The 15,888-nt window shown below is 33.6% G+C and overlaps 1 protein-coding gene and 1 long non-coding RNA gene across 3 annotated transcripts in view; one reads left to right on the plus strand and one right to left on the minus strand.

Annotated features, from left to right (window-relative positions):
* The first annotated feature begins 2,536 nt into the window (after window positions 1-2,536).
* The window catches only part of LOC113514863 (phosphatidylinositol 4-kinase alpha), a 52,354-nt gene continuing 39,002 nt past the window's right edge, over window positions 2,537-15,888 (plus strand). For both annotated transcript variants that reach the window (XM_052896165.1, XM_052896166.1), the window contains exons 1-5: window positions 2,537-2,715; window positions 4,933-5,143; window positions 10,871-11,595; window positions 13,579-13,692; window positions 14,113-14,290. In XM_052896165.1, the coding sequence (XP_052752125.1) occupies window positions 2,632-2,715; window positions 4,933-5,143; window positions 10,871-11,595; window positions 13,579-13,692; window positions 14,113-14,290 (1,312 nt within the window). In that variant the 5' untranslated portion in view covers window positions 2,537-2,631. The remainder of the gene's footprint in view (window positions 2,716-4,932; window positions 5,144-10,870; window positions 11,596-13,578; window positions 13,693-14,112; window positions 14,291-15,888) is intronic.
* On the minus strand, window positions 5,801-7,571 carry LOC113520023 (uncharacterized). Its single transcript, XR_008252982.1, has 5 exons — window positions 7,464-7,571; window positions 7,037-7,064; window positions 6,714-6,761; window positions 6,289-6,382; window positions 5,801-5,907 (listed from the first exon to the last, which is right to left on the minus strand). It is a non-coding gene; the product is annotated as an uncharacterized LOC113520023 (long non-coding RNA).

A 15,888-nucleotide genomic window follows, 5' to 3' on the forward strand; every position in this document is an offset into this window, starting at 1 on the left:
AAATATTTTTCATATGTGCCTCCCATCAAATTGTTTATAATTACTCCTCTCCATCCAAAGGTTGCCTGGAAGAGATCGTTCTTAGCGATAAGGTCGCCCATTGTTTTCTCATTGTGATTATTTCTTGTAATTATTTACATTTATAATAAGTTTACTATTGTAATCTTTTAGAGGAAACAATAAAGAGTATCTATCTGTCTTACTACTCAATCGTACTTAAATAGTTAAACAGATTTCAATGAAATTTGGTAAACGAATTGAGTATTCACTTAGACGAATCCGTACAATACAGCTGGTATGAAATAAGACATAAAACAGAAAGTGTTTGAACAATTGGGCTGATTGTGAGAGGCCATTTCTATACACTTATCTCTTAGCCTAATATTGTCATTTGATAAGTTTGCAAAATTACTGCTTATTATAAATGTTTTAAAATGTTTTGTACCGTTTCAATTAATGTAACATTGTTATTCTGGGGGGAAAGGGATTGTTAGTAATGGAGTTTGACAGCCCCATTGCTAGCAATATGCCTTATTAGGTCGACCTCCACGTGGTTCCCCCTGGAAACCATCGTGAACAGTTCTTGTTGAATTCGTCACGATAGGCTAACTGACCTACCTCATCTCCTCATTTATCATCCTTCACTGGTGCCCCGCCGGTGTATACCGATAGCGCGAGTGGGGTCACCATTCCATTATCATCCATTAAAAAAAAACATTGTTATTCTGTATACCTATTGAAATAAATTATAATAAATTTCACTTATTCTTTAGGTGACACCTGAGTATCAACATTGAGTGTTGTTTATTTCTATACTTTATACACACTTGTGTCCACATTTATTGCTGGAGGGGCGCCGAGATTAAGATTCGACGAGGGCGCTGAATAAAGTTATGGGAGATAAAAGAAACCCGGTATGGGCGACATCGAATTGAATGATGACTTTTTTAGGAACTTAAGACAGATATCAGAACTGGAGGACCAGCTTGGGCGATATCGAAACCGGTAACAAAGAAATAGACGATGCCCTTTTTTTTAGGAATTGTGTAAATGAGGGTCATCCAATTTAAAAGAATCTTATGGATTGATATTGGTGAAATTTCGTAATATTTGAAGTTTTTATTATTTATTGTAATTAATATTTGAAAAAAAAAGGAAGACATATTGGCTTGGTAAGTCCATATGTTTTCCTTTTGTTGCAAGAAAGCAGAACGTCTATATGAAGAAGACGATGTTTGTGTTTTCTCTTAATTACAAAATAAAAATAATGACATATTTTATTATTCTTTTCTGTTATAATCGTATAATATGCTTTAATACTTATTGTAATATTCATATCATCTAGTGAATTCTAGTGTTACTATGAAAACAATAAAATTATTAACACCGCTAGATGTCGCTTCAAATTGCAAGATCTTTAATTTACCGATTAGTTAGATTTTTTAATTAATACTGCGATTACTATCCTTAATCTATATTGATAGCAACGATTTTTAAGAAGAAAATATTTTCTAGATATTTTGTAATGACAACTGCGTCATGGCTGGTCCACAGGTAAGTTTATTGCGTAAAAATTCACGTTTTATTGACAAACACCACAATCTTTGACAATTGAAACTGACATTACTCGCATAGTGTTGCCGACATCGTCATTTCGGGCTACATTTACCTTTTTACTCTTCATATTGCTTCGTATATTTTATTGTCTTTCTAATGGTGATTGTTATTTTATATTTTTTTCAAATACCTATAATTTCTTTGGAAATGTGTTTTAACTTATTTCTGTATAAAACTTTTAAAATATAAGGAGGCCTATACCACCAATAAATTCAAATACTCAAGATTTTTAAATAAATTTTAAAAGTATTTCATATTTTAAAATAAATTTTCTTCTGATATTGAATTTAGTGACTACCATAATAGCGTTCAATACGTTTATCAATATTTAAATTCCAGTCGAATGGTTTCGATATTACAATTTATCCGAACTTAGGCTCCGTGTTTATTTAAATTTTATATATTAATAAAGAAATACAATTTTTTAAAATACAGGTAATAAAGAATCCTATTAATAAGCATTTTGTAGACATTATATTTGTGCGAATGTTGATACCCTACATATATCGAGATGTAGATCAATATCATTGCTATGTATTTAATTCCTAGTTTGGACAATTATGGTAAGTTGATACCTATTACAATAGTATGATAAATGAGCAGCAAGAACCAATACCCATATAAAATGCTCAATACTATTATTGTTAGATATGTGGCTTAAATCTATGCCTTACATAAAAATTTATAAAATCAAAGAGGAAACAATATTATTTACAATAAATAATCCAAAAAATGATTCAAGCTTTTCTTATATGTATATATATATATATATATATATATATATATATATATATATATATATATAATTTCGTATTTTATTTTTAAATATTGTATAGATTTCTTATATACTGTATTAGCCATAAAATATGATTAGGAGTTGGCAATTCTATTATTGGCTGTCAAACAAGATTACAAGAACAACAAATTGTCAAAGTCAACTAGGATTTGCTGAATGATAGTCGTCTTAAATTATTTTCATTAAAATGGTTTTTATCGAATTTTTATGAACCAACGATGGATGAACACGAGTTTTTCAGACAGACAGTACAACATTTGGCGCGTTGTTTATCTCATATAAACCCGACGCCATGGGAAAAGGTTTGTTTCAAAATTCCCTATTTTGTAATTGCATTACGAAAGGCAATTATTTCTTGCTTCTGTTGTTTAATGTCTATAATGAAATATATAACTATTTTAAAGTCGATATATATTAATTCTAGTCACAAGTTGGCAGTTTGGGGCTCTCCAAATGCTTATATTTAATGTTGTTTCAAATCATGATCTCATCACTGTTTTGACGTCGACTTTATTATCGTTTCGAGATATGACCCTGCAATATGATTCATTATACCATGTTTATGTTTTAATACATTATAATAACTCTCTAATAATAGCACGGGAGACTTATGTTTACCTGACAGTCATTAACTGATAAATAAAAATCATTAGTATTTCATTCTTACTGTAAATAAGCAATTAGTATTGTACTTTTTATTAATATGACATATATTTATTGTAATATTTCATGCTTACTAGTATATTTATACTTAAAGTATGATTGTTTTATTAGCATTGGCATATTTAAGATAATTTTCTTAGGAGAGCTTGGCTCCTTAATAAAGGCTTATTATTTACTCTAAGACATACCTTTGCACATTTGCCAATCCCCTGCCAAGTAGAGTAACCACTGGGAAAATATCCCAACAGGAGGAGGCCGATATCTTGCAGCGAACAGTTAATGATAATAAAATAATATAATTTTGTGCATAGTTAAAATCTCCACTCATATTCTGTTTGTACTAGACAATTCACCTAAACCCCCTTTAAATATGCGTAGAGATTATGGACTATTATCACTTATGAGTAAGTTTCATTGTTGAACTGTTAGAATCGGGAACTATATGATTTTTTGATTATATTTATTATATAAAATATATTTTTTGTATAAAATATATTTATTTACGAAGAAAGTATTTACAATTATATTACATCTTATAACTATAGTACAAGCTGTGCTTTTTTTTAAATATAGATGGTGTTGTAATAACCCAAAGAGGGTTGACGTCAGGCAGGTGGCCGGTCATAAAACTAAAAACAAAATCTTTTTGTAATATGGATAAAATCATATTACGCCGACCCCAAATGATTGGGATAAGGGTAGGAAGATGATGATGATAGATGGTGTTGTAATATGTTTAAGCATTTTTATTTATTATTTATATCATTCATAATTGGATTTAGAGCTAGGCTAGAATGGCTGTAGGGAACAAAAAATGGAAAATAGATGTACAGTGATAAAGGTGTTATAACTACCATTATTATAAATAATGATAACAATGATAAAAATATTATAGTGACATTTTACTCCCTAGCTGTTATTGTATATGATTGTATTATGTATATAAAATGAGCCATGCTGATAGAGAGATAGATAATTTATTTGTATCACACAGCACACAAATAACAATACAGACATGCACAAAAAGAGACAAAGGAAATACCAAAAAAGAAAGTAAAATAAAGAGAAAGAAATTAAAAACATAAAAGAGTAATGCAGACATTTTTTGTAAATTTTTTTGTTAATATAAAATAATTATGATGACCGTTGCTCTTTTAAAAAAGTTACATATGTATTCTTAGACATATCCTTGCCCATAGCTGACAGAGAATGTTAAATGAGTCTATAGTCCACAGTCAATATTTAGGAGGGTCTAGAGGACTTGTCCGATGACAAGTTGCAGAGTATAAATAAAGAAAAGAAAATAAGAATAAAATATCTGTTTGTAATTTAATAGTTAATATTGAAAAAATATGTTTTTTATGCAAATATGGTAACCATTGCCTATAGACATGAGCAGTACCATGGACATAACAGAGTATACTGTTTCACCCATGATACTCCCCCATGTGTTGCCATTCCTGAGGACTCAGGTGTTATTCCTCTGTACCCTGTAAATTCACTGCCACACACCTTTCAAACTGAAACAGTCATGCAACCATTCTTCACGGTAGAAACACGAATAGGACAGAGGTACCCAAGCAAATAACTTTGTACAAAGTCTCCCTTATGATAAAGTAATCAAATTAATTGTAATTTTGCAATAATAATTGTTACCAATAGATAATAAGATAAAAATAATAGTACACAGTTCATCCCAATACATATTACAGAAGCTTCAGCTCATAAGATATTATTAATAATAGTTTCTTAGGATCTAAGTAGCTTTTTTTGCTTTTATGGCGCCTCAGTAAAAAGCATAAAAAGAAAAATATTTAATTTTTCAAATATAATTTATCAGTGTTGGAATATTACAGGTAAACACACTATTTATGCTGTGCCCGCAAGCCAGCTCATCTTTGGTGGTAACATCTCGGAGCCAGGACGCATGTATAGCACTCGGCCTCTACTTCTTGCACAGTGGGATGCAGCATCAGGACAAACTGCTTCCATATTTTTTGAAGGTCCTTAAGTGTCTCACAAGTGCACAGTTTGAAGAACCTCTATGCAGAGTCAAAAATATTGATCGTAAGTATGTTTTCTGTTAATTTTTTTCTTATTACTAAATTCTAATTAGGAAAGAATATTACTATATTACTCAAAGGCAGAGTAGCCTTCTGTTATCTACTTAAACAACTTAATATTTTGGGGTTGGGGGCGGGGGGAGAGATTGTTAGCAGTAATGGGCAGTTTATTCTCATTATTAATATACTAAGTCTATAATACTAGTCAGGTGAACCTCACATAGTCCTTATTAACCGACTTTCAAAAAGGAGGAGGTTCTGTGTTCCACTGTATATTTTTTTATAATATTTAATTCCTGGTAAATTCATCATGATAGGACAACTGACCTGATTTCATCCTTACCTATCATCCCTCATAAATACCCCCATAACACAAAAGGCGATATCATTCCAGTAAGTAACAAACATATTAGGTCTAGCACTTTTTAAATGATCAATCTAAAACATTGAAAATTGTTTTTGAACATTGACATATAATTGTGACGTGAAACACACTTTGGTAAATTAAAGTATGAACTCTCTTAAGATCTCAAAGCTAGGTATAGTGTGTAAATTATAGAATATATTTTATTTAAGTAAATATTTTCAAAGACAAATACTAAAAACAAGCCACGCGAACGATGTCGCGAGCATAGGTTGTTTAAAATGAAACTGACAAATATATATGTGTGTATATTTATTCTAATGCAGCATTAGTTAGTAATGAATGGATTTTAAATGTAAATGTTAGCATGTTGATCTCTTCACGCAGTGTAGTGTTTTCTCTTTCTGTAACAAATAATAATGTTTTTATAATAACTGTATTTCACATTGAAAGTTATAAATAAGAAAAAATATATTGGGATCGATGGATTTGTTTTTTTTTTCTTATACCTTAGTATTAAACAAATGGACTATAACATCATAAGAGATGTTTTGCCTTTGAACCCAGTGTGTTAGTATATTCCACCCTTTACAAAAACACATATTGATATGATTCTAACAGAAATTAGGCTGAGTCAGAGGTATTCATAAAGATGGATAAAAAATCTATATATGAAGCTATTTCACAAAATTTATTTCCTTTGGCTTTATTGTTTAATTCCGATTAACTTTAAAACGAAAACATTGATGGGAGATGGCAAAAATCCATTGTGTATTGGTCCATACCGTAAATATGTTCACTTGCCAGCCCCACCCGCTCCTTGTCCACCGGCCTGACCACCAGCCTGTCCGCCAGCATTGGCTCCCAAACTGAACCCAGCTGTAAAGTTGTATAAATATTTTTACATTTTACTAATAAGTGCATTGTATCACTAGACATTCTATTATAAATTATATTTCACAGAAAACGAGAATTCAATCATAATAAAACTACCATGGAATTAACATGTGGGTAAATCCTATACATTGTAAAAGGCTTTACCATTTTAATTTTATTTGTCTCTGTCATGAGAAATCTTTAATCTAAAATTAAGTAGTATTTTTTTTGTATTAATAGTGGTGTCATTCGTGGTGTTTTAAATACTAACTTTGATTTGTAGGCAATAACAAAATCTAGAAGTCTAAACTAAATGTCTATGTCTAATATATACCTCCAAAACTACCACCGGCATTTCCGCCAACGCCTCCAGCTCCAGAACCTAAAAAAAAAAACAAATTTTAATCGGGAGAACAACGATCGTTATCCAATCACCTATATTTTTTATTTAATTTTATTATACAAGACTTCATTTTTCTTGTATCTTTATGATTTATTGCATCTGATATAATTATATTAACACTTTTTGTATTGTCTCATTCATCCCGTAAATGTCAACAATGAAATCTATAAATTGGCTGTCAGTAATACACATAATTTTGTATTTTATACATTTCTATGAAAATTGTATATTCACATCGAATAATTAACGCTTACCACCTTGGCCCACTCCTTGCTGGTGGCTCTGAAACATAATTTTTTTAAATTATATGTTGGTATATTACTAATCTTAGTAATTATATAATTTTTTTTTTTATATTGAATTTATAAATTTGCATATTTAAATGTTTGGTACATAGGTAGGTTAACTTCTAATATAACACATAGGGTACTTTTTATATTTATGGTCGTAGACAAAGCCGCGGGATACAGCTAGTAATATTTATATACAAGATGAAATCAAAATCACTATCATTGTATAATGAAGTATTCTAGTAATGAAACTGAACAATTTCACCAAAAAATTGAATAAAAATGCTATGCTATGCTATATTATACGCTATAGAATATACAGGGAATAAATCATTGGGAAAATATTATAATATTTTGTTTGATTTAATCATAAAAAATAGTGGATACTTACAAGACCAGCCAGCATCACAACTGCGATCAGAACGAGGAGGCCTTTCACCATTTTGCGTGTATAAGGATTACTTATCACAAACGATACAAAGTGTGTGAAGCATTTGCCCCTTTTATACCATATTTGTATATAGAGCTGGCCGTTTAAAAATAAATGCCACATTTTTAACGACAATAATGATGATCGTTAGATAATTATCTAAAATTGAAATGTTTACAAAACATACTAGTATGTTGGTGTCAGGTATTGCGAAAATGTAAAATCACTCAAAATAGACAAGTGCGTTATTTAATGTACCATGAATTAGGTACGTTTAGAGACTGAAATAGTTTTAGGTTTGGGTTCAGTATTTAAAAAGGAATAACTAGATTTATCTCCGCAAAGCAAATTTGATTCTGATAAAATTAATATGAGAAAAAACATCGGAGTACACATTATCGAATGTTAAAAAAATTATAACAATCTTACCATTATTTCTATTCTTTTACTACTCCATAATATCCTTTTTAAACCTTCTTCTCATGCTGTCTAAAGGAGCGATTTGACTTCCTCCATATGGTTCATTCTCTTAATCTAAGGTCGTTTGAGAGCCTTCAGCTAAAGACACCAGTACATTTCAGAAGTTTTTATGACAAATCGTTTGCTGTGCAAGATTTTCGACTATGAAATAATCATATCAATGTCTATACAAATTGTATGGTACCTACCAAGTTTTAAAACAAAAATTAAGAACTTCTCTCTGAGCAGGTTGTCATATTCGTAATTTGTGTCTATATATATATATATATATATGTAAATCACTAATTTATATTTGTAAATCAGCGTGTTTTGGTAATCTCTTATGGACTCCCGCGATACAGGTTCGCCTAGTGCGGGGTCCAATATACTCGCGTTGTAAATTTCTTGTATTTAATAAATAAATAAAAAAAATAATAGTATTTCTCATATTTATATGTACTCGTATATATGGGTTTGTTTTAGTATGTATTAGTAACTTAAAATGTACATTTATATATACACACACACATATCTCTATATGTATTTAAAAAACAAACAGAGTTTGATGCCTCCAGTCACACTGCTTATAATTAAATTACTTTTCTCCATCCAAAGGTTGCCTGGAAGAGATCGCTCTTAGCGATAAGGCTGCCCATTGTTTTCTTAGGGTCATAGTTTCTTGTAATTGTTTGTATTTGTAATAAGTTTACTATTGTAATCTTATGGAGGAAACAATAAAGAGTATTTACATTTATCTATTTATATATCTATGTAACGCAAGTTTTCAATAATTTTCAGGGGAGTTTGGCATATATTTGGCATACTTAACTCTAAAAATAAACTGAAAGTAAACAACCAATTTTCATTTTTAAAGTATATTGAACCCTACACACACACCGAACTTAATTTTCGTTTTTAAAAGCTCACACATGCACAAATGTTTATTTGTGAAACTGTAACAATGAAAAATCTAATTCGACGACATAATTTTAGGAAAATTTATAATGATACTTATCGTTGTAATTTTAGTTAAAATGACGGTGATTGCGTCATAGTAAACTATTTACTACACGTGTAGTGATTTTTTTTATGGAACTTAAAATGGAAATTATTTAATACAAGTTTTTTTTATACATCTCAGAATGGCAAACAAGTTGACGGCAGTCCTCATGAAAATTGTTAACCGTAGCCAATACCCAACAATATAGACATCACAGACACTGCTACGCCCATGACACTTCTTATGACACTTGCTATTCCTGACGACTAAGATGTTATGCCTTCGTATCTTTTAATTTCGCTGGTTACATCCTTATATCAGCCATTATATGTCTCTCGCTCAATTAGGCCTCCCCCTATTGGGGGGGGGGGAGGGTTACTAGTAGTTGTCACGCTTGGCAGATGGGTTGGCAATCACAGCTGACTGTGAAAATATCATCAAAACCTTAAGGTTTTCATGATGTTTTAAGAGAGACGCTACTGCCCATTTCTGGAACAATAAGCTCCCTTAATTGCCTCTTACGATACTCACGGAAAAGGAAGGGAAGGTAGGAATCTTGCTGGTGATAAAGCTAAGCTAAATATACAGCGTGTCACCACTTTTAGCTATAAGAGACGAGTATGGAAACAAATCATACATTAGTGTAAGATAGGACAAACAGCTGACTAGCTTGGTTGGAGGGGGAGGATTGTTAATAATGACGAATAGGAGTTCCAATACTAGCAAGTCAAACTTCACCTGGTTCCACCTGGAAATCATCGTGGTTAATTCTTGTGGAATTCGTTACGATGCAACTGCTATGCTTTCATTTTCGCCTAACATCCCTCAGTGGTAACCCACCAGCGTATACCGATAGCACAGGCAGGGTTACCACTCCATTAATTCGCATCAGAAAAGAATGTTGTGGTAGGAAAGGGAGGGGATTGTTAGTGATAAGATTTAGAAGTTAAAATACGCCTTTAAATATTTATAATGACTTAATCATTGTAAATAAATAATAGAGTATGAAGAATTGTTCCCCCTTCATTATGTACAATGATTGTTGTCATTACGCATATAGATGAAGGTCAGATGGTGTCAAATTGATGTGTCAATGTCGCCAGTTATGTTATAATAATAATAATTACCTAACCATAAATTTTTATAATCTTAACAATCGGATATCGCTTAAAATGTACCTACAATGTTTAAAAAGTATGTATATTTTTACTATTATCCATATAATAATGTAAATACCATTATATATTTTTAATGAATTGTGTTACTTGTATGTGTGTGTGAATGCTGTGAAGAAATATGATTTATTCACCATTCACATTGCTATCTTTTTTTTTAATTATTAAAAGGACTGTATTTACCATACGGTTAAATAAATAAAATAAATGATACTAAAACTACATATTGTTGCTGTTGCTCTAACTCTCTTCTATCCCATATTAGATGCTCTTCTCGCTCTTCTATCCCATCCCCTTAGACAAGTGGCTAATTAATTTACTTTCTATGACTATTTACTAAAAAATGTCAATGAGTTCACCCGTTCTTAAGTAATGTATTTAGTACTTAACAATAACACAATTTAAGACTATAAAATGGGGTTCTTCAAAAAAAGGGGTAGAGGTTTATTCTATATCCGCAATGCGTGCGTAATGCCTCTAGTATTGCAGGCGTTCATAGGCTTTGGCAACTTCCTTACCATCTGGTAGGCCGTATGCTTGTTTGCCACTTCAGTGGCTTAAAAAAATAGTATTTTATTTTTGAATACTTTAGATGATTTGTTAGACATCTTATCCAAAGCTCCCTTTTTTCTCCAAAAACCTTCTTCAGTATATTAATGCGCTTACCACGTTGATTAGCATTTATTTTTAATTCTTATAGTAAATTAAATATTTAATAACATTATTTGTTCCAGGTATTCCTATGTCGGAGAAGTTCAGTTTTTGTCTGAACACACTTCTCTCGGACATAGCAGCCAAACAGCCTTCCATCAGAGAAGAGATCATCAAAGCCCAAATTGAGCTTATGTCCAATCTGACGAAGATAATCATTACCTGCCACGAGAGTAAAGACTACTCTCAAACGACCTCCAAACTCCAACTCTGCAAAAGTACAATACCAGTACTCATAGGGTTGGCTAGATCTATGGGCAGATATGCGACTGTCGATCCTCCGTTGCTATGCCGTCTCTTTCCCCAACCCAGTAGTCCAGTGAAATCCAAAGAACCCGAACCAAACTTCGAGTATTCCACCTTGGATAAGAAGAGGAAGTTCAACCAGTTCAGACCCATTATCCCCAGGTCGTTATCAGGGAATCTAAATCCTAACAATGAGAATATTGTAGAAAATGGCACAGACACTGTTGATAGCAGCGGAGGTACCATTAAACGAGGTTCCCTGCACAGCTATAGTTCAGTACCTTATGATCCTACCACATACTTCTTCCACAAGTTTGGATCCAGCTTCAATCAGTTCCCTTATATGAGATTTTCGGAATCTCCCGAAAAGAGGATCAATGTACAATTTTACGTGGCGTACTTGCAATCTATATTGACGTTGGCCAAAGATTTATTGACGAAAGATCTATTGGCGTTCTTGGATGAAGAAGCTGAGGACATATATGCGTCAGGACAAATTCAAGTTAGTATAATTACTAGGAGAGTAATATTTAGCAATATTTATACATTGTACTTAAAATATTTATAATGGTTCAATAACAAATGTGTAAAATATCGGTTATTCAATATATAATATCGAAATGTAGCAGCCGATCAAAATTAATATCCGACCGACCAGTGTGGACGATAACGAAATGGGTGATGACTGTTTTTCATCATCAGTGTTCAGAGGAATCCAATATATAGATATTGGATCGGTACTCATATAACCTATGACTAATAATTACAATTTTATTAATATAAAATTGTAACTAGACGGTATTAATTACATACAAGCAAAATTAATTATTTCAATTTTTTATGTTTTTTTTTTTTTTTTTTTTACAACACAGGGGGCAAACGAGCATGCGGCTCACCTGATGGTAAGTGACTACCGCCGCCCATGGTCACCCACAACACCTACGGCATTGCAGGTGTGCTGCCGGCCTTTTAAAAAGGAATAAGCTCTTTTCTTGAAGGTTATGTTGTCGTATCGGTTCGGAAATACTGCTGCTGGAAGTTGATTCCAAAGAGTGGTTGTGCGAGGAAGAAAGTGCCTTGAAAAACGCACGGTGGAGGACCGCCACTCGTCCAGATGGTTGGGATGAAATTTTAGTTTATGGCGGGTTGTACGATGGTGAAAATTTGCAGCAGGTATCAATCCGAACAATTCTTCAGAGCACTCCCCATGATAAATTCGGTAGAAGATGCACAGAGATGCAACATCTCTACGCAGTTTCAGTGGGTCGAGCCGGACAGTAAGACGCCGATCGTCAACAATTCGAGCTGCCCGACTTTGAATGCGGTCTAACGGAAGGAGCTGGTACTGTGGCGCTCCTGCCCACAGGTGAGAACAGTATTCCATGTGTGGCCTCACTTGAGCTTTATACAGTTTCAGGCGGTTTTCTGGCGTGAAATACCGTCTCACCCTATTGAGCACCCCCAACTTTTTGGAAGCTATCTTAGCTTTTTCCTCCAGATGACCGCAAAACTGGACATCGCTAGATATATCGACGCCAAGAATCCCCAGACTCGACTTATTATCAAGGGAAGTGCCCTGAAAGTGAGGTGATACGACAAACGGTGTCTTTTTTGCGGTGAACGCGCAGACTTGTGTCTTCTTAGGGTTAAAGTGAACAAGATTGCGTTCACCCCAGATCGAAACTTTATCGAGTGAAGTTTCGATTTCAGACACAAGTCTGTTCCGGAGCTCATCGGTATGTGCCCGCGAGATCTTTGCATGACCGGTGTATAATGCATCTCCTGTACTGTCGTCCGCATAACAATGAATATCACTGATCTGTAACATATCATTGATATGCAGAAGAAACAGTGTTGGAGATAGTACACAGCCTTGCGGAACACCAGCATTCACAGGTTTTAAGTCAGAGCATGCTCCGTCGACTACGACCTTAATGCTACGTTCCTTAAGAAAGCTGGCGACCCAACTGCACAATCTCGCAGGCAACCCAAACGAAGGTAGTTTTGAGATTAGTGCCCTATGCCACACCCGATCAAAGGCTTTCGCAATATCCAGACTAACAGCTAAGGCCTCTCCCTTATTCTCGATTGCCACTGCCCATCGGTGTATTAAATAAACTAAAAGATCACCAGCCGAGCGTCCCCGTCGAAAGCCGTACTGGCGGTCTGAGATCAGCTGGCGATCCTCTAGGTACCGGAGCAGTTGATGGTTAATAACTGATTCCATGACTTTCGAGAATAAGGAAGTGATAGCTATGGGCCTATAGTTAGCTGGATCTGAGCGGTCTCCTTTTTTAGGGATCGGATGCACCAAAGCAGTCTTCCAAAACTTTGGGACTATACCTGATGAGTAACAGAGCCGAAAAAGACGCGTAAGAACCGGAGCCAACTCTGGTGCGCACGTCCTTAGCACAATTGGAGGAATGCCATCGGCCATGTGTTCGCATAATAAGTAATAAACACTATTAAATTTTTTTTTTTGTAGGTATTTCCATATAAATCGTTCTCGGAAACGCTGAATTTGGTAATGGTAACACTGTTACGGGAATTATTGCAACATCAAAAGAATCTACCAGGACCGTTTACTAAAGATGTTCAAGTAAGATTTTTTTTTATAAAATTTACTCGTATTCTTTTATATTAAAGAACAGAATAGTGTTGTAGGCGTCCATAGGTAACAGAATCTGTATACCATCACATGGACTGTATATATATTCTGTAGCATATTCAAATTATCTTTATTCAAATACCATCACACGTTGATACCATCCAATACCATCACTTACGGCACTCACAGGATAGGAAGAGGTGGCCGGCCGGGTGCCGGGACCACACGGTCAATTTCGATTGATAATATACATTATTGTCTATATACTCGTATGTCATATTTGCCTACCCAAAAAACATTCGATTCTCTACTTTAGACAAGTCAAGTAACTAACCGACAAAAAATAATGTTTGTCATTTAATTATTTCTCTTGTTTGTAGGTGGTTAAATAAAACTCTTATTGTTTTCTAGGAATTCGTGAAATGCCTCTTCTTAAGTGGCCAAACGGAACTGCAGAGTCGACACCACGATGCCTCTGAGAGGGAAGACAGAGAGAGCAATTACGCCTCGGTAAACAAATTTAAAGTGAATGTGATGGCCAATTCGGCGTGCGTCGATCTACTTGTATGGGCTATTGGTGACGAGACCGGTATGTAAACGCTTTAGTTTACAATAATTCATTTCATAACAATTTATTTATCAAACATTGTACTTTCTACACAGTAGAATAGAAATCATTAGCACTATTTTTTTATTTAACATGGAATGGTAAATATGATGATGGCCCATCTGATGATAAATGGTAATCATCGTCTGTAGACATGAACAGAAATAGACATTACAAAATAAATATAAAGTAAAATTTTTAATGTCCATTTATGCCCATGGTTTTTTTTAAAAGGGTATAATGGAGTAGTAATCCTGCCTGCTCTACGCTGGTGGGGCACTAGTAAGAGATTATAGGCGAGGATGAAACAGGTCTATTGGTCCATAGGTTTATATTGTACCATTGTTTGTATTGACCCATATTGGTCATAAATAATTAACCAAGATGGTTTGCAGGGGAAACCGCGTGGAGGTCGACTTGTTAGGATATATTGCTAGCAATTGGGCTGTTAGATCCCTGTTACTAACAATCTTTTCCCTCGATGCTCGTGATACCCTTTATGACATATAGAGCTTCCAGTTGTCAAATTAATATGGGAACCTGAAATTTCTTATTTTTTTTTAAATGTTCATTTTCACTTGGGGAATACTAAACGATGCTAATTTTTATTAGTTTTACCCTCTATATATTTTATTATATCTCCTATTTTGCTTGCATTTATTATGTTTACTTGTTATGTATTCATTATTTTTATCAATAACGAGCATTCCAACCTTATCATATTTATATTCGAAAAGATACGCGATAAAATTTAATGATAAAATTAATAATCTCGTTCCACAGGTTAAAACGAATTTTAACACTTAAGAGCTATTACAAAATGCGATAAATCTCACATATGTACGTTCCACTAATTCTGTATTTATGAGGTTAAAATTTTGTTGTTGTAATTAAAGATTGTAATTTAAATACAAAACATGTATTATGATTTTTTATCACGCATTTTTTCATACAATTCTGTCATATAGAAGTTTTATGAACTATAAGACGCGGAAAATAAACCGCGCTAAAATGGTACATAGAATAGATACGCGTGGTGAATATTCGTAGTATCTCTATCTGCAATGCGAAAATTCATTACGTAGTTTTTTCTCCTTCGTACAATTTTATAACATTTAAATTGGATAAAGCTATATGTACTTTAGAAATAAACCGCGTGAAAATAATGTGTATTAATTGTAATTTTAGTATGGTTGTTTCCTTTGCCTTTTTTGCCCCTCTCGATGCGGTGTAATTCGGAAATATAAATTGACCTAAAGTTTTTCATGTTTCATATCAGATTTTAACTACTGACTTTGTATATGTCGCGGCAGTGTCTATATCATTGTGGTATCAATCAACATTGTTCGGGGGGAAAGGGATTGTTAGTAATGGAGACTGAGAATCCCATTGCTAGCAATATACCCAACCAGGTCGATCTATACGTGGTTCCCTCTGGAAATTATCATGATTAATTCCTGATGAATTCATCATGATGGGCTAACTGGCCTGTTTTCATTCTCATCGATCACCCTTCACTGGTGCTCCACCGGCGTATCCCGTTAGCGCAGGCGGGGTTACCATATCATTTTCACCCATAA

The sequence above is a fragment of the Galleria mellonella genome, unplaced genomic scaffold (assembly GCF_026898425.1).
Source record: "Galleria mellonella isolate WM207_F2 unplaced genomic scaffold, CSIRO_AGI_GalMel_v1 utg312, whole genome shotgun sequence".
NCBI classification, from domain to species: Eukaryota; Metazoa; Arthropoda; class Insecta; order Lepidoptera; family Pyralidae; genus Galleria; species Galleria mellonella.